The 17,472-nt window shown below is 66.1% G+C and overlaps 2 protein-coding genes across 5 annotated transcripts in view; one reads left to right on the forward strand and one right to left on the reverse strand.

The window, feature by feature from the left end:
• Positions 1-2,484: 2,484 nt before the first annotated feature.
• GPX4 (glutathione peroxidase 4) lies at positions 2,485-4,974 on the forward strand. Of its 2 annotated transcripts, none has more exons than XM_032625129.1 (7): positions 2,485-2,635; positions 3,688-3,782; positions 3,860-4,004; positions 4,136-4,287; positions 4,407-4,431; positions 4,591-4,650; positions 4,723-4,974. In XM_032625129.1, exons 1-7 carry the CDS (start codon positions 2,552-2,554, stop codon positions 4,753-4,755), a joined length of 594 nt encoding a protein of 197 aa, XP_032481020.1. In that variant the 5' UTR covers positions 2,485-2,551; the 3' UTR covers positions 4,756-4,974. The 2 variants fall into 2 exon arrangements, with proteins under 2 accessions (XP_032481020.1, XP_032481019.1); XM_032625128.1 differs by lacking the exon at positions 2,485-2,635 and adding an exon at positions 2,924-3,314.
• A 1,115-nt stretch (positions 4,975-6,089) lies between these two features.
• Positions 6,090-17,472, reverse strand: part of SBNO2 (strawberry notch homolog 2) — a 43,799-nt gene continuing 32,416 nt past the window's right edge. Inside the window, exons 11-32 of one of the 3 annotated variants that reach the window (XM_032625126.1) lie at positions 17,328-17,471; positions 15,699-15,816; positions 15,309-15,414; positions 14,733-14,886; positions 13,832-14,008; positions 13,246-13,343; positions 12,417-12,499; positions 11,323-11,514; positions 10,907-11,076; positions 10,238-10,369; positions 9,641-9,776; positions 9,455-9,567; positions 9,257-9,328; positions 9,037-9,145; positions 8,859-8,933; positions 8,625-8,768; positions 8,453-8,547; positions 8,288-8,380; positions 7,999-8,130; positions 7,705-7,781; positions 7,383-7,573; positions 6,090-7,269 (exon numbers count right to left, since the gene is read on the reverse strand). In XM_032625126.1, the coding sequence (XP_032481017.1) occupies positions 6,791-7,269; positions 7,383-7,573; positions 7,705-7,781; positions 7,999-8,130; positions 8,288-8,380; positions 8,453-8,547; positions 8,625-8,768; positions 8,859-8,933; positions 9,037-9,145; positions 9,257-9,328; positions 9,455-9,567; positions 9,641-9,776; positions 10,238-10,369; positions 10,907-11,076; positions 11,323-11,514; positions 12,417-12,499; positions 13,246-13,343; positions 13,832-14,008; positions 14,733-14,886; positions 15,309-15,414; positions 15,699-15,816; positions 17,328-17,471 (3,090 nt within the window). In that variant the 3' untranslated portion in view covers positions 6,090-6,790. Of the gene's footprint in view, positions 7,270-7,382; positions 7,574-7,704; positions 7,782-7,998; positions 8,131-8,287; positions 8,381-8,452; positions 8,548-8,624; positions 8,772-8,858; positions 8,934-9,036; positions 9,146-9,256; positions 9,329-9,454; positions 9,568-9,640; positions 9,777-10,237; positions 10,370-10,906; positions 11,077-11,322; positions 11,578-12,416; positions 12,500-13,245; positions 13,344-13,831; positions 14,009-14,732; positions 14,887-15,308; positions 15,415-15,698; positions 15,817-17,327; position 17,472 lie in introns of all 3 variants that reach the window. The other 2 variants (XM_032625125.1, XM_032625127.1) reach the window with 2 other exon arrangements.

Genomic DNA, 17,472 nt, shown 5'->3' on the forward strand with positions numbered 1-17,472 from the left:
CCACATGAAAAGGAGAGAAGCACTGACTCACACTATAACGTGGATGAACCCTGAAGACATGATGTTCAGTGAGAGACACCAGACACAAGAGGCCACACAGTACATGATGTGAAACGTCTAGAACAGGCAAATCCACAAAGAGTGGATTCATGGTTGTCAGGGGCTGGGGGAGGGGGCTGGAGGAGACTGGTAATGGGGACAGGGGGTTACTTTTTGGGGTGCTGAATGATATAAGCCAGTCACAGAAAGTGAAGTACTGTCTGATTCCACTCATGTGAGGTCCCTAGAGAAGTCAAATTCATAGAGACAGGAGGTAGACGGTGGGGGCCGGGGACTGGGGGGTTGACTACAAATGCGGATGGGGTTTCTTTCTGGGGTGATGAGAATGTTCTAGAATTAGATAGTGGTGATGGTTCCACAACGTTGTGAATATACTAGAAATGACTTAATTGTACACTTTGGTTAAAATGGTGAATTTATGTTATGTGGATTTTAACTCAATTAAAAAAATGTTTTATTCTAAAAAGAAATCAGGCCCTGGTTCCGGAAAGGCCTCTGGCTGGTAAGCAACTCAGTGTCCCCACTGGGGGACACAGGCACTTTGGTCACCACAGGGGAGCCTCACTGGAGCCTTGAGACTTCCCCAGGATTCCACTGCTCCTCTGTAAAGTGGGGAAAGTGTGGAAAAGCGGTGAAACCCAGGCACAAATCTCAGAGCAAGTGGGACCACAGTGGGCAGCTCATCCTGCCCAGTTCTGCTCTTATTTTAACTGGCCTGAAGTCAGGAATGGGCTGAGGCCTTGCTCCATCTCTCCCCCTCGGTGGGCTCCAAGGGGAGGGAAGGTCGCCCTGAGCTGTTTTTCTGGAAACCCTCAAGTAATTAGCCAGCCGGTAGCCATCTTCACGACAAAGTTACAGATACCAGCTGAAGGGAAACTGGGAACAGCTGAGGCTTCCCAAGGGCCACTCAGACTCACCAGGGTGGCCTGACACCCAGTGCTGCCAGGGGGCAGAAGTGAGGGGGGGGGTTTCCTGAGAAGTGAGGCACCCAGTTGAGATAATGGGAGCTCCCAGCCAAGAAACGACTTCAGAAGTCGTCGGCCCCTCGTGACGAGGCTGAGAGGGAGAAGCACGTGAAGGCTATTGGGCAAGGAAGGAATGTAGCAACCTGGTCCCGGGGATCCTGTCCCCTTTGCCACCAAACTCGGCCATCTAAGCCCTGGGTTGGCCTGGGTTGGGGCAGAGGGAGGGGGCTCATTTTCTCCCCCAAAGGACCCCAGCCCCGAAAGTCCTGCCCCCAAGGCCTCTGCAGAAACGTTCACCGGGAGGGTCCAAGAAGGAGAGAGAAGTTCACGGGCAGCACAACACCCTCCTGGCCGCAGGTCAACGTCCAGCCACGGCTGGGGGTGGGGGCAGCCAGGCCGGTGTGGAATTCTGTGACTCAGGTCCCAAGAATGGGGTGGATCTGGGCGGTGGCCAAACGCCTAAGCCTCGAGTGGAAATGAGCTTGGAACCAAACCAGCGGGAGCCCCATCCAGAACCGCACGCTGTGTCACGTTGCAAATGACAACAGATCCCTCTGGGCTGGCGCTTTCCTTGCTAAGCACACACCTGCGCGTCCTCCAGGAGAAAGGGGGGCGGGACCACAGGGTAAACTGCTAACGGCCCTCCCCAGGGCTCACGTGTCACTTATATAAGCAGCTAAGGCGGCGTTGTCCAAGGGCGGCGACACTCGGCTCTGTGCTGACGGCGCACCCTGCAGCAGGGACGCCGCCGTCCGGGGCTGTCGCCTTAGGTGACCCCCAGGCCCTCGCAGCGACACCGCAGCCCCAGTGGGGAGGTCTCCGACACCCAGCGTGGTTTTATTTACATTAAAAACAAAAACCACGGGCTTCCCTGGTGGCGCAGTGGTTGAGAGTCAGCTTGCCGATGCAGGGGACACGGGTTCGTGCCCCGGTCCGGGAAGATCCCACGTGCCGCGGAGCGGCTGTGCCCGTGAGCCATGGCCGCTGAGCCTGCGCGTCCGGAGCCTGTTGCTCCGCAACGGGAGAGGGCACAACAGTGAGAGGCCCGCGTACCGCAAAAAAAACCCCCAAAATACCAAAACAAAAAAACAGTTTTCAATGAGCTGGGGCGAGTTTTCTGAGAGTTCGAGCCAGCCCACCCACCCCTCCCCCACCCCTCCTCCTCCCCCCCGCCACGGGTTTCCAGTAGTATCTCAAGTTGTCGGGCATCCCTCAGTGCAGATAACTGTTCGCAAGCCTTCACAGCACCGCTGGCGTCTACGTTGCCACCCACCGGCCGATGAGCATGCGCAGTCACAGCGACGAAAACCGCCGTCGGGCCACGGCCCCGCCCAGCCAGCCCCCCCCCACCCCGGCCCCGTATTGGCTGGCGCAGGCACGCGTATGCAGAGCCGACGCATCCAACCAATGAGGGCGCTGGAAGGCGTGGCCTAGGGCAGGGAAGCGAGGCGCGCCGGCGCGCGTCCATTGGTCGGCTCGGCGAGGGGAGGAGCGCTGCCTCCCGGGGAGCCCCCGCTGCCGCCGCGATGAGTTTCAACCGCCTGTGTCGTCTGCTGAAGCCGACGCTTCTTTGCGGGGCCCTGGCCGTGCCCGGCCTGGCCAGCACCATGGTGAGCGCGGCGCCACTGGCCGTTGGGCGGGCGCGCGGCCTGCCTTACGGCGCGCGGGGCCGCGGCGACCTTGGACGTGGGGCGCCGGCCTCGGGCGCGCGGACAGCGCTCGGCGCCCCGTCCGCGGCCGTCGGGGCCGTGGGTAGCGCGCGGGCCGGGGTCACGGTCCGAGTCTCGGTGGGGGGCGGGGGCCGCGTCCGGGGGAGCCTGGGACAGGGCTGGGCGGTCGGGACCCCCGGGTGGGCGCCCCAGACGCACAGAAGCTGCAGCGTCGGGACAGCTGGGGGAGGCGTCGTTGGCCACTGGAGCCCCGCCTGCGGCCCGGAGAGCGGGGGTGTCCGACGGGGTGGAAATCCGGGATCACGCGCCACGGGGCGTCACTGCCCCTCCCCCGCCCTGCACGCCCCGGGGCCCCTCGCGGTGGCGTCACAGAGGAGCGGCCCAGCGCCCTTGGCTACCGACCCTTTGTCCTCTGGGCGCGGCGCTCGGTGGGCACAGGTGCGGCCGGAGACTGGCGGGCATGGGACGCGCAGCCGCCGGCTCCCCGGGTCGTCGCAGGCAGCGACGCCGGTTGCTGGCCAGGCGGCGGCGCCGAGACCCCCGGAGGCGGAGGGCTCGAAAGTGCTGTTGCAGGAGGGCGCGCCCCCGGCTTCCGCCGACTCCCAAGAGCCCTGGGCAGGTGGGGGCCCGCGGCCGGGGAAAGAGGCAGCGGCAGCGAGTTCCAAGACCTGGTGCGCGCGGGGCCCCCACACCCGCGGGCGGCCTCCCCACCCGCTGGGGTACCTGGCGGGGTTCCGAACACTTCCTGGGTCTCAGTGTCTACGGTCAAATGTGCCCTGCTGTGAAGGGGAGCGTGCGCCTTTGAGGAGGTGGAGCCTCCCCTTTTACTTGCCCCAGGACTCCGGTTTTCCTCCCTCGGCGAGCTGGGCGGGCGAGCTGGGCGGGCGAGCTGGGCGGGCGAGCTGGGCGGGCGAGCTGGGCGAGCGGGCCGGGCGGCCGCGGGCTCCAGGCCCCGAGGTCCGCCGGCCACTCGTTATGCCCTTGCCTTGCAGTGCGCGTCCCGCGACGACTGGCGCAGTGCTCGCTCCATGCACGAATTCTCAGCTAAGGACATCGACGGGCACATGGTTAACCTGGACAAGTACCGGTGGGTACCTGCCCACTTGGTGGAGGGAGCAGGGGGAAGGTCGCGGCCATGACCTGACCGCCTTGTCCTGCCTCCAGGGGCTACGTGTGCATCATCACCAATGTGGCCTCGCAATGAGGCAAGACGGAGGTAAACTACACTCAGCTGGTCGACCTGCACGCCCGATTCGCTGAGCGTGGTTTACGGATCCTGGCCTTCCCTTGCAACCAGTTCGGGAAGCAGGTGCGTCATAGCTGGCCCTGGATGTCCCTGTGTCCCTGTGTGCAGGCGTGGGGAGAGAGACTCTCTGTGGAAGCGGGAGCCAAAGGGGTACAGGCTCCTCCCTACTCACCCCAGCACCCCTGTCTGCACAGGAGCCAGGGAGTAACGCCGAGATCAAAGAGTTCGCTGCTGGCCATAACGTCAAATTCGACATGTTCAGCAAGATCTGTGTGAATGGGGATGATGCCCACCCACTGTGGAAGTGGATGAAAGTCCAGCCCAAGGGGAGGGGCATGCTGGGAAAGTGAGTTGGGGGCCGAGGCGGGGAGCGGGGGGGGGGGGGGTGTCAGGATGGCTCCCCAGGGGCAATGGGGGGTCTGCAGCTGCCACGGGATTCCTCACGATCTCACGCTTCTTTTCTAGTGCCATCAAATGGAACTTCACCAAGGTAAGGCATGCTGGGGGCCCGGGGGACGGGGACAGACCCAGCCACAGCTGGGCTGCTTCAAGGGTCCCTGGCCCTGACCTAAATGGGGCGGCGCATGGGGACTGCTGGCTCGCCCCAGCCCCATGGTGGCCTCGGGTCCTGACACGGCCTCCCCCGCAGTTCCTCATTGACAAGAACGGCTGTGTGGTGAAGCGGTACGGTCCCATGGAAGAGCCCCTGGTAGGTGTCTGTTGGGGAGCCTGCCCGGGAGGGCCCTGGGAAGAGGCGGCCCTGACCCCCTTTCCCCCGCAGGTGATAGAGAAGGACCTGCCGTGCTACCTCTAGCTCCACAAGTGTGCTCCCCCGACCCGAGCCTGCCGCCTGTGCCCCTCGGAGCCTTCCACCCGGCGTCCATGATGGTCTGCCTGAAAACCAGCCCCTGGTGGGGCAGACCCGAGAACCCGGCGTGCACCCCTGCCGGAGGAAGGTTCCTCGGCCCGGCTCACGGCTCGGCAACCCCACCCCCTGCTGCCTTGTGGGAATAAAACACACAATACAAATTGACTTGCTTGTTGCTTTTGCTTACTTGGCGGGTGGGGGGTGTCTTGTCCCAGGCCCCTCTGGGCTCAGGTGCAGGTGTAGTCAGCTTCCCAGGCTGGGGGGCGGGGGATGTGGGAGGTGGAGTTCCCTCGTGGTTCAGAGGGCTGCACCTGCCCTGCTGCCCCAGCTGCTAATCTCCTCAGCCCAGCCAGGGCAGAGCTGATCCTGGCGGAGATGCCGCCTCCTGACTGGCCCACTGCTCTAGGCCCGCGGGGGGCCTCGGTCTCCTCCAGTGTACCCAGGTGGGAGGGTCAGGCGACCTGGGCCTTGTGGGCCTGCCTACTGGAGGCCCATTGCACCTGAGCTGGGCGTCGGGCCCAGCTGGGCACCAAGCCCGCCTCGCGGTGAGGACGCGGAGTCTGCACCAGGCCTGCCCACGGGCTTCACCTGGCAGAGGGAGCCCCCCCAGGAGGACTGGTGGGCACAGCCTGCCTGCCTGCACCTCAGGAGAGCCATCCTGGTGAGAGTTGGAGGGGGGCACAGCTGTAGAGTGGCTGAGCCGCTCTACCAGGGCCTGCTTCTACCAGGGCCTCCCGACTCCCACCCACCAGTCCGCCTCCTGGCTGGGGGCAGCCCCCTCCCACTTCCGGGCCAGAGGCCGGGCATGCTCCCCACAGCTTCCAGGAAGGGCCTGGCGTCCAGTCCTGCCTTCCCGACTGGGTCCAGCTCTTGGGCTCTCCTGTCCCCAGGCTGCCCCGCCTGCCTCAACCAACAAACACCCCGAGGAAGACCTGGAAAGAAACCAAGGCAGAGCCCGCAGTCCTGAACACGGGGTTCTGAACAACGAGCCCAGGCGGCTCACGTCTCGGTGGGCAGGAGGCAGCAGTGTCTGCTCCAAGACGCCTGGGGCCTGGTACGGCCAGTGCAGAGGCAGCTGGCCTGCTATCCTGGTGCCAGGACCATGCAGCGGACAAACAGCCTCCTGGGGCGGGTGTCTCCCCGAGCCTGGCCCCGGTCATCCAGAAGGCCAGGCGCTGTGGGTGGGGTGAGGCAGCAGAGGGAGCGCCAGCAGCCTCCCCAGACCACCGTACGGCCCCTCCCCGCCGTCCCTGCAGGCCAGAGCAGCAGACAGCCTGGGAAGTAGTGAAAAGGCACATATATTTAAAAAAGATCTCTTTACATATATACACTTGAATTCATTATAAATACACATAGAAACCAGGGGGCCACCCACCAGCTCCGCAGGAGATTCCAGGCCCTGGGAGAGGTGGCTGGGCAATAATTTAGGGCACAGAGAGCAGGGAGGGGGTTGCATATATTAATAGAAGATCTGCCCCACGGAGCCCCCCAGAGGCGGTGGGGCCCTGAGCACCTGGGGTTTCCTGAGTTTCCAGCTCTTGGGGCCACCCAGTTTTGTGGATTTCAGGGCTGACCGGGCCTGGTAAGGTGGGTGGGGTGGGAGCCCCAACCCCGGCCTGGAAGGGGGCAGCAGAGGACAGAGGCACAGAGGAGGCCCCCCACCCCCAGGCCCTGCCTGGCCCCTGAGTGTCCTGAGTGGGGCCTGCGCATGGCCACTGCCCACCAGGCAGGGCTTGGAGGGCACCCCCAGGGCCGGCAGCGTCTCGAGCGTCTGCCCAGGCACCGGTGGGAAGGCACTGCAGTGAAGGCCTCGGGAGGCCGGACGAAGGGACCCTGGCCCCGCCTCAAAGGGCTCCGGGCCCCGCCTGCTCCTCTCACTAGTCCGCAGGGCTCTTGGCCCTGCTCACCACCCGCTTCCCCGGTGTAGACAGGGCGCCTATTATAGATAAATAAGTTTCGTGCGGGAAGGATGCCCCGGGGCCTAGGAGTTGGGGAAGGGGGGGCTGAACTGGATGACGCTCTGCCGCTCGGCGCCCCCGCTGCCCTCCGGCGCGCCTGCTGCCCCGCCGCCGGCGCCCAGCAGGCCGGGGGGCTCAGGGGGCGGCGCGGCATTGAGGGAGCGCAGCATATCCTCCAGCACCTCCTTGAAGTTGATGTCGCAACCCTGGTGCAGGAGCGCCGCGGGGTCAGCCGGGGCGTCGGGGACACCCAGCAGCAGGCCGCCGGGGCCGGGGGCCGGGGCCGGGAAGGCGAAGGGCGAGGGCGGCGGGAAGGCCTGAGCCGGTGGACTGTACGTGAGGTCCAGGACCTCGCCGGGGCCGCAGGGCAGCGCGAGCGGGCGTGGGGCGGGCGGCAGCGCGGGGAGACCCCGGGCGCGCGCCTGCTTGCGCTTCACATCGGCGTCCATGAGCTGCAGCTCCTGCAGGACGCGGCGCACACAGGCCTCGGGGATCTTGATGCCTGCGGGGTGGGGGCGGGGCCGGCGGTCAGGGCCCGAGGGGCGGGGCGGGGCGCGGCGCCCCCCTCCCGGCGGGACACCCCCCTCCCCCACCCCGCCTGCGCCCACCGCTCACCAACTTGCTTCTTCTTGTCCTTGGTCTTGAGGCGCACGATCTGCAGGTAGCTGCTGCTGGTGACGTCGGCCATGACGGCGGCGATGCGACCCCACACGCGCAGCAGGGCCCCGCACAGCATGTAGTGGTGTCGCAGCCTCAGGCCCTGCGCGCAGTCCTTGCCCTCCTGCACCAGCCGGCAGTGCCGGTTCCTGCGCGGGGACCACGGCTCAGACCAGCTGCGGCATGGGCGTGGGCGAGCCCCCCCCAACACCCCCCCACTCCCCCCGAGCCCCCCCCCAACACCCCCCCCCACTCCCCCCAGGCTGCCCTGGGCCCTCACCATGTGGTGTGGCTGCAGTGAGTCAGCGAGAAGGTGTAGCTGCTCTCCCAGTGCTCTCTGGCCTCCTCCGCTGTCACCTGTGGACACAGCCGGTTGAGCCCCTGGACCGCGGCCTGTCCATGCCCCCCAGCGCGCAGGTGGGGAACAGGAGGTCCGAAGGCCCCAGGCCCGCTCATCCTGCACCTGGCGGCCAGGGCAGCGGAGCATGGAGGTGGAGGGCCAGCCTGGGGGCTGCAGAAGACGGGCGCACCGCGGGGCACAGTGGGGGCGCACTGCGGGGCCGTCGGGGCCTACCCGGTGAAACCTCCGGCACAGGCTGTCTAAGGTCTCCAGCTGGCTCTGCCTCCCGATGTTGGGCTTGTACACGGTGAAGAGCTTGCCGCGGTTCTGCTGGGCCAGCAGGCAGCTGGGCTTGTTGCCACGGACCTGGGTGGGGGTGTGCGTGAGGCTGGGGCTGCGCCGCACGTGCTGGGCAGGGGTCCCCACGGTGTGCGGGCCCGCGCAGCCCACCGCCCTCCCCTCCCGGCCCACCAGCCAGGGTCCTGCCCGTGGGGGTGCGCCGGGGGCTTGCCGGGGGGCCCACCTTGTAGGAGAGGTAGAAGCCGTCGTGGGTGCCCATCAGCTCCAGCGACCGGGCATAGGCCTCCTCCCACTTCAGGCCGCGGTCCACGCTGATCTGCGGACACGCAGGCATCAGGGGGGGTGGGGGTGAGGGGAGGGGGCGGGGCGGGCGGGTGCAGCCGCTCACCTTGTAGAAGACCACCTGCCCGTCCTGCGGGTGCCCGGGGGCCAGGAACACCTGCTGGCTCTCCTCGTAGATCTCGTCAATGCCAGGGGCCAGGTCTGGGGAGGGCAAGCGGGGTCAGCGGCTGGTCTGGGGGCCCGGGCCCGGGGGGAAGGGCATCCCCAGCGGGGCTCACCCAGGATGCCCATGTCGTATTTGCCCTCCTTCTTGTCGGCGGCGATGAGGTGGTCGAAGGTGTCGGAGAAGTACTGGAAGAGCGTGTTCTGCTTGTGCACCTCCAGCCCCAGGATGCGGTTGAGGAACTTGCTGATGGAGCAGTCTGCTGGTGACAGGGTGCCTCAGGCTTCGTCCAGCCGGCCCTCCCTGTCCACCCACCCGGGAGGTGCGGGGCCGGGGGCGTGGGACTCACCCTTCTCCACGTCCAGGCAGCCGGACCGGGACTCGCGCCCGCCGATGCCGACAGACAGCAGCCCCTGCTTCATGTCTGTGGGGAGGGAGAGCCTCGCACACCTGCCCGCCCCAGCCCATGGGGCCTTCCCCTCATGACCCGTGTCCCCCTGCGGTGTGGGGAGGGTCCACCAACTCACCACGGAAGAAGGCGGCGTCCCCTCCAGGGTAGCCCTGGGGCAGCGGCACCTTGCTCTCTGTCTGGCTTAGGATGGTGGTGAGGACGCAGCTGAGCGCCCGGGCGCCGTACTGTGGGGAGGGGTGAGGGCCGCGGGCCGGGTCAGAGGCTGGGGCACCCCAGGTCTCGGGGTCCTGGCACCCCGAGGACCCTCCTCTCCTGGGCTCTCCCACCTCGGGTACCTTGTTCTCAAAGTTGTACTTGCTCAGGTCACGGGACTCGGTGGCTCGGCGGTCCCCGTGGGTCAGAGCCCCCTGCCCGGGATGGGGGAAGCGGTCACACGTTGCCCACGTGGTGCTCCTCCCTGCGCCCTCCGCCCTCCCCAGGGAGCCTCCCCACCCAGTCCCACACCCAGCCCCCGCCTCCGCCCACAGGCTCACCAGGCTCTCCAGCCTCTTGGCCACGATGGAGGCAAACCTGCGCTCCCCGGCCAGCTCTGAGATGAGGAAGATGTACTCGGGCGCGGAGACCTGGTTGGAGCGGTGGGTCCGGCCTGGAGGCAGAGAGGGCTTTTAGGGACCAGGCAGGCCCGGGGGTGGGGCGGCCTGGGGCGGGGCGGGGCTCACCAAACTGCTGGATGGCCCGGTCGGCGCTCCAGGGCAGCTCCAGCGTCATGTGCACCCGGCGCCGCTGGTTCGGTACCCGGCGGTCGGCTTGGAGGGAGATGCCGGAGCTGGAGGCCTCCGAGATGATGGCCACGAGCTAGAGGGACGTGGACGGGGACAGGTCTGTGGGGCGGCAGGGCGGGCAGCCCGCTCCTCCTCGCCCCGCACCCCGCGTGCCCTGGCTCAACCGGCTGCACCTGGGGGGACCCACACAGGAATTTCAGACGTGTGTGTCCGTGAAGGTGTCTCCGAAGGCTTAGAATGGAATCTGGACCATCCCGGGTCACCCCTGGAGGGTCTGCCTGCCCTGTGGACATCAGCTCCCACGGGGCAGCCCAGAGAAGCGGTGGGCCAGGCACCGACACCGGGCGCGTGGGACTCAGGCTGAAGGCGGGGCTGGCCGGGGGGCGCTGTGGGGGTCCCACACAGGCACAGGAGCACAGCACACACACCCACACACAGCTGGTGGTCCTCCAGCCAGCCGCTCGGGACCCCTGTGCCTCCCAGCCCATGCGCAGGTGCACAGGGGTGCCCTCCAGGCACAGCCCCGCACCCCACCTTCTCTCCGCTCATGAAGCGCTCCTTCTCCCTGAGGTTCACGTGGTCGATGGAGAGGCCCTGCTCCGCCCGGGACTCGAAGGCCACCGTCCCGTCGGACCTGGACACCACGCGGCCCTTCCTGCCAGTCATCTGTGGCCGTGGTGGGGGCGAGGGGACAGGCTGTCAGCCGCTGTGGTCGCCCAGGGGCTGGTCCCCGTGGGCCTCAGTTTCCCTGTCCCCCCACCTGGGACCCTGGCGCTCTTGGGTGTGCGTGGCAGGGGGCTGCCAGGACCCGGCCTCTTGCCAGGCTCGGGTGCCCACGGGGCCATCAGCAGGAATGTTAACTGCCATCTTCCTGAGATTTTTTATGGCAACCCAGCCACCTGAGCCAAGATGAAACTGAGGTGGCACCAGGGGGACGTCCCAGGAAAGAGCCACAGGAGCACAGGGGGAAAGAAGGACGGAAGCGGGGACAGGGTGGGGGATGGGGTCGGGGATCAGGCCTGGGAGCCCTGGCCCAGGGGGGCGTGCGGGGGAGGTGGGCGTGGGGGGAGGTGGGCATGGAGCTGGGCGGCAGTGGCTGAAGGGGTAGTGCAGGACACGGGACGCTGGACCCAGCAGCTGCAGCACCGCCCCCCGGCTCCACCGCCACCGCCAAGCTGGCCACCAGGGAGCACCACAGCTCACCTCCGCCACGCACTCCGGACCCCCGAGCTGGTCAATGAGCTCGTCCAGGGTGTTGACGGGCAGCTCCCGGCCCAGCACCTGCACCTTGGCCAGCAGGTCCTGCTTCAGCCGCTCTACCCGCTCCAGGACACCGGGGCCGTGCAGGTCCCGCGGTGGGGGACACAGGGGGCCTGTGGGGTCAGACGGTCAAGGGGGACTGTCCAGGCCGCCTGCCCACGGCCCTGTTCCCAGCCCTGGCCCTTGAGGATGACGGGGGTCTCTGGGGAGCGGGGCTGAGCCAGGGGTCCAGAACCTTCTCCCTAAGCCCCACCAGCCCTTGCCAGCCGCGCGCCCCGACCCCCGCACTCGGAGCCTGAGAAGCAGGAACGTGGGGGGAGGACCTGGGGGGAGGGCATGGGGGTGGCCGCAGCCCTCACCGCGGTCGTCGGCCGGGAGCCCGATGGCGTCCACGATGACCACGTCATCGTCCATCAGGGACTCGGGGGAGGAGTGGAAGTCGCTGTCCAGGCCGCCGTCCGACTCCGTGCTGCTGTCGTCACTGACGCGGATCACGCCCGCTGCGTCACACGCCAGCCTGGGCACCTTGGCCCCACGGCCCCGCGGCCGCCCTGCAGGAGAGCAGCCAGGGGTCACTGCCGCCTGGCCCTGCGCCTTTGTCCTGGTGGCACGGTCTGGGGACAGGCCCGGGTACCAGGATGGTCAGGGCTCAGGGCCAGAGCCCCCTGCTCCATCCACCTTTGGCAGGTCTGGGCTCTGCTGGTGGCCAGGGCACAGCGTAAAGGGGCACTTCTAACATCCCTGCCAGACTTCCTGACACGGCAGTGTGTCCTCGGGTGGTGCCTGGGGAGGCCACACGCCCACCCTCACAGGGCGGCCCTGGGTGGGTCGGCCAGAGGATGAGCCCAGGCCCTGATGGGGTGATGGTCCAGGGGCCTACGTAACTAAGCTACCATCCAGGACACCCAGGAGGCCGGTCCCAGCAAGTGGGAGGAGCAAGACTGGGCCCCCAAGGCTGGCCGTGTACCCTCAGGTAAGTTGCTTGGCCTCTCTGAGCCCTACTTCCCCTGGGTGTGGATGCTTAGCCTGTGCCTAGAACAGCGGGCAGTGCATGCCAGAAGGTGCTATGAGGCCACTCCCCAATCCCGGGGTGCTTTTACGGGCTCCATCCTAGTCCCTGGACCAGTGTGGTTCTGGCCTCCGGTTCACTTTCACCTGGAGAGCGCGAGGCCCCGCCTTCTGGAGGTGAGGCTAGAGGCCGTGGGGATGCGCTAGCCACACCCCCATCCTGCAGCGCTGGGGTTTTTAGCTGACTGAGCAAGCTGCCCTGGAGGGTTGGGGAGGGCATCAGGGGTCAGGCCACGTGGCTGTGCAGCCAGCAGCAGAGCGGGCAGCGGGAGTGACAGCCTGACCCAGATCAAGGCTCAGAAAGGAGGGAGGCCGGAGGGAGGCGGCAGGAGCAAGGGAGGAGGCCACAAGGCGCCTGAGGTCCAGGCGGGCGGCAGGCGCTTACTTTTTCGCTTACTGCCCGGTCCTCTCTCTCGCTTCCTCTTGGTTGAAGGAAAGTGCTTCTGAATTAGCGACAGAAAGACGCCTCTGAAAGTGAGAAGCAGAGTTTATTTTCGCTGGGAGACCTGGAGGGGTTGGGTCCCGTGTGTGGGTTTGCTCTGGTGGGGACACCCAGTGCCAGGGGGCCCCGCGGGTGGGTCTGGGTGCAGAGGCTCAGAGAAGGCGCGTGGGAGGGGAAAGGAGCTGCAAGGACAGGGGGGCGGGGGTCCCACGTGGTGGGCAATGGACGGAGCGTGGGTGGGAAGCTGGGTGGGGCTCCCGCCGTCAAAGGGCCCACAGCTCTGCCCACACGCGATGACGGGCCGAGGGGGAGGCTCCCAGGATGGGGTCCCAGGGGAAGGGAGGTGATGCTGGGCTGAGGGGGAGGGGCCAGGATGAGGTGAGCCAGGCAAGGGGCCTCGTGCTGGGACCCTCACCCAGGGTGGGAAGGGAGGCCAGGGGCTTCGGGGACCAGCAAGGCCAGTCCCTAAAATCAGTGTCGTCCTTGAAACGGCATGGTTCCCACGTTGGGGGGGGGTGGGTGCAGGCACCGTGAAGCCTCATTCTAAAGCCCTGGGACCCTCAGCCAGCGCCCTCTGAGTCCTCGGGTCCCCACGGTTACCCTTTCTGGCTTTACGATGCGAGATGGACCTAAGGTCACTTAGGACCGGGGCGCTCCCTAGGCTGGGAATACAGGCAGGGCCAGGCCACAGGTCGGCCCCAGGGTGGGTCGCACAGGGAGGGGTCCCCAGCATAGCCCCCACCCTCCCCACCGGGCCGCAGGCATCACTCACTCGGCAGCGGACACGAAGCCATCAAGCTGGCCCTCCTTCTCGCCCAGCACCTCCCGGGTACGCGCCTCACCCGTGGACTGCAGCCCGATAACCACGCACTGCAGGGGTGGGTGGCGGTGAGCAGAGGCCTGCCCACCAGCCCCGGAGTGCGGGCCCCAGAGGGGCCCCCAGGGAAGCCCCAGGCCCCACACCGGCCCTGTCCCAGCAGCCGAAACCCAGGGCGGGCCTCAGTCTCTCCCTCCTCCCACCCCCGTGTCCCTTGGGCTGCCAGGCCCCGACAAGCCCAGATCCACCTGGAAAGTCCACCTGGCAGCCCACAGCCAGCCTCAGCTCCCGGACCCCCACCCCCATCCTCTGCCCTGTTCTTTCTTGGGACTCGCCAGCCCAGCCTGCACACGGGGAGCCTGGGGCAAGGCGGGACCAGAACCTTCCGGGCCTCAGCATTGCCCTCACCAGCCCCATCCTTGCGGGTTCAGCCCAGCCACACGCAGGCTCCTTTGCGATCGTGAGGCTGACACGGCGTGCCGGGTTCTGCCCACTCACCCCTGACACAGGGATGCAGGGGGCCCGGCACAGCCCAGCTCACCTTGTCCCTGGCCAGCTCCTCCCGGGCCAGCTCCACCAGCCGGCGCACCTTGGCGGCAACACATAGGTACTTGAAGAAGCGCTGGTGGGCCGACCAGAACTGGCCCCACAGGGACTTGCGTGACTCCAGGCCGATCCAGTCGGCTGCCTGCTGGAACACGCCCAGGGCCTCGGCCCACTGAAATGACACACCTGGCTGAGCTCACTACCACCGTCTCTGCCCGGACCCCAGCTGCCCCCGCCCCGTGGAAATGTGGGCCAGGGAAGGGGGGCTGTAAGTAGAGCAACAAGGAGGCCCTGGCAATAGCCGGACGGTCGGAAATGTTAAGAAACAACAAGTGTGATGCTGGTGAGACTGTGGTGGAATGGCGCTCGTGCAGCCCAGGGGCGGGTGGACGCCGCCTCCCGAGGCAGCGGGGATACCCTCCCTGCCAGCTCCCTGCCAGCGGCCTCTGACTCTCCACACTTCAGACCAGGGTCTCGCTGGGGCGGTCCTGCCCCCAGGGGACACTGGGCCATGTCTGGGGCATCTGTGGCTGTCACACTGGGGGGATCCAGGCATCGAGCAGGTGGGTCCAGGGAGGTGCTCCCACCCCGCAGCGCCCAGGACGGCCCCACGGAGAGAGACAGAAAATGGCCACCAGCTCTGGGTTCTGTCCTGGGGGCAACGTGCTCACGAAATCGTGGGGAGGGGAGGCAGGGATGCGGGCGTACAGTCCATACAGAATCCCCAACTTGAACAGGATCAAGATGCTGGGCTCCTGCCAAAGACCGAGGCGGGCGGGCCAGGTGCTCCCTCCTGTCCAGTCTGACTAATCCCTGTGGTGTCTTAAGGGCAGACGCTGAAGGTGACGGGGGCGTAACTCCAAGGGGACATGCAGGCTGTCCACTCAGAGGCTCACCAGCAGGGCCGCCCGGTTGTAGATGTGCTCGAAGGCCGGGGCCAGCGGGATCTCTTCGATGCGGAAGGTGACGCCAGAGAAGCTGAGCTGGCGTGCGATGTACATGCCGCTGACCTTCATGTCCATGGCCACGATCTCCATGGCGCCCACACCCCTGCAGGTGAACACAGGCTGCCTGGGCAACGGCCTGGGACCACATGCTAGGTCCCACCCAGGGACAGAGCAACCCGGGGAGGGGCTGTCACCCAGCACTGAGCCCTGGAGAGCGAGGAAGGGCCAGGTGCATGGAGCAGAGAGCACTTGCAAAGGCCCTGTGGTCACCAAGGGCCTGGTGGGCCTTGGAAACAGACAGAAGGTAGTCTGCCTGGACCAAGGAGGGGCCTGCACAGGAGCAGGAAAAGTGGGGAGGAGGCCCTTTCCCCCTGAGACCGACGGGAAGTACTAGGCAGAGGAAGGATAGGATTTGCATTTTAAAATCTCTCTGGCTGCCAGAGGAGCATGGGCAGGCAGGGGTGAGGGTGACACCTGGCCCCCGCTCCCATCATGTGGGGGATGGGCACGGGGTAAAGCGCGCACCTCTTCTCGATGGCATGCAGAAATTCCTCGAAGGTCCGGAAGGGTGTGCCCTCGCCCCAGATACCCAGGCGGCTCATGTAGATCATGTTCCGGGGCTCAGAGGCACCTGGGGGAAGGGGGAGCCACCGTCAGCTCCTCCGACCTGGGAAGGTCGGGGGCCTCAGGTGTGGCCCCAGAAATGGCACGAGGGCCAGGAATGGGGACCTGAGGCTCTCGGGAAAGTGCCCACGGCCAGCTGGCATAAGGGAGGCCCCTGACAGGGGTTGGTGTCTGAGAACAGGGCCTGGCAGGAGCTGGGCTGCAGACCAGACGCCCCCCCCCACCACTCTCTCCCACACACAGCTGCGCCAGGGCAGGCATCGCTCGCTCATCGATGACCAGGCCCCTTACCTGTGGCGCTGGCGTAGACCACCCTGGCCAGGGGCAGCTTGTTCTGCAGGTCCAGCACGGCCTTGCCCATCTTGGTGGAGCTGGCGTTCTTGGCTTTGTGGCACTCGTCAAACACAATCTGGGGTGGGCGTGGGTTAAGGACTGTTCTGGAAGGCGGGCTGTCCCACAGACCCACCAGAACACCCTAGGTGGTCCCTTCCTGGTTGGGGGGAACTCCGGAAGGTGCCTGGGGGGATCTGGCCACAGGGTGGGGTCCTTGGGGTGTGTGAGGCCACCAAAGCCAGAGGGAAACAGCCTCTAGGCCCCGAACAATGTGGACAGGAATTGGAAGACACAGAAAGTTCTTAATGTTTTCAGGGGAAAAAGCACAAGTTACAGACAAGTATGTCTGTCACGAACCTACCTGAAAGGCAAGGTGTGAGTGCCACATGCACGCGCACGTGTCCACACGTAGGTACAGGGGTTCGACGGAGGATCAGCGGAAACGTGAGTGAGGTTAGCCCGATGCCATCAGGCAGCCCCCGAGGTGTAGCATCAGTAACCCTGCTGCTGCTTCTGGCTCATGGGAACTCTGAACAGACTATGCCTCGTGAACAGAGGGCCCACAGGCCTTGTCTCATCAGAGGGAGCGAGGGGAGCTTCGGGAAAGTGCACTCACCCCACTTCTGAGAACAAGGGTGAATCCCAGGGAGATAGAGCCCGAGGGTCCTCTAAGGGCCCCTGCAGAAATCCGCAGGGGAAGCTGTGGCCCCTCTGTGTGTGTGTGTGTGTGTGTGTGTGTGTGTGTGTGTGGAGGGGGGGAGCAGCTGGGGAGAAGGCCGAGGGGGCTTGGCCTGAAGGCTGTTACTGGTAAGAGGAATGTGTGAAACAAGAAAACGTTAACACCAGACACACATCAGACTCTAGCTTATAGTCCCCTATACTTCTTTTTCCTACAGCTTGATGGACATTCCTTTTTTTTTTTTTTTTGGCCACACCAGGCACCTTGCGGAATCTCAGTTCCCCGACCAGGTATCAAACCCGTGCCCCCTGCATCGGAAGCAGGGAGTCCTAACCACTGGACCACCAGGGCAGTCCCTGGTGGACTTTCCTATGCTTTGTTTCCTACTGTTTGGTGGGAGCAAAAAGAAAGTGATCTCAGGCTGAAAAGCAAAGGAGGGAGACGCCTGGGGCTTCGGCCCAGTCGGGAAGGGCCTGGGACCCACAGCAGCTGGCAGAGCTAGAGCAGCGGGGCCTCTGGCCTAGCTGTGCTCTGGCTCTCCTGGACTGCCTCCCGCCCCGCCCCGACGGAGCCTGGGTGGGACCAGCTTGGGGGCCGGACAAGGACGGGGGAGGAAGTGCTCTGCGCCCCCAGACCTCCGGCCCCGCCGCCCGCGGTGTCGCAGCAAACACCACCCCGACCCTGTGGTTACGGGTCTGGCCGGCTGGAGCCAGGAGGCTGAGCCAGACGGCCAGGGGCGGGTAACAGCTGTCCCTGAGGGCGAGCCTGCGCCACCAGGCCCTCCCTTCCGGGAATTCCTCCCGCGCTTCCGCACCCTCCAGGACCAAGGCCTCCCGGCCCCCTGCACTCGGCTCCGCCCCTCCCGCCCCCCTGCGCTCGGCCCCGCCCCCGCATCACGGCCAGGATACCACGCCGTCGAAGGCCTCCCCACACCACTCCAGGATCTGCCGGATGCGCGTGCGATGCTGCCCGCCTGCCTGGCTCTCCCCGATCAGGGCGGAGTAGGTGGCAAAGAGGACGCCCTCTGAGGTAGTGTTGTCGCCGTACTTGATC

Source organism: Phocoena sinus, chromosome 3, assembly GCF_008692025.1.
Source record: "Phocoena sinus isolate mPhoSin1 chromosome 3, mPhoSin1.pri, whole genome shotgun sequence".
Classification (NCBI taxonomy): Eukaryota; Metazoa; Chordata; class Mammalia; order Artiodactyla; family Phocoenidae; genus Phocoena; species Phocoena sinus.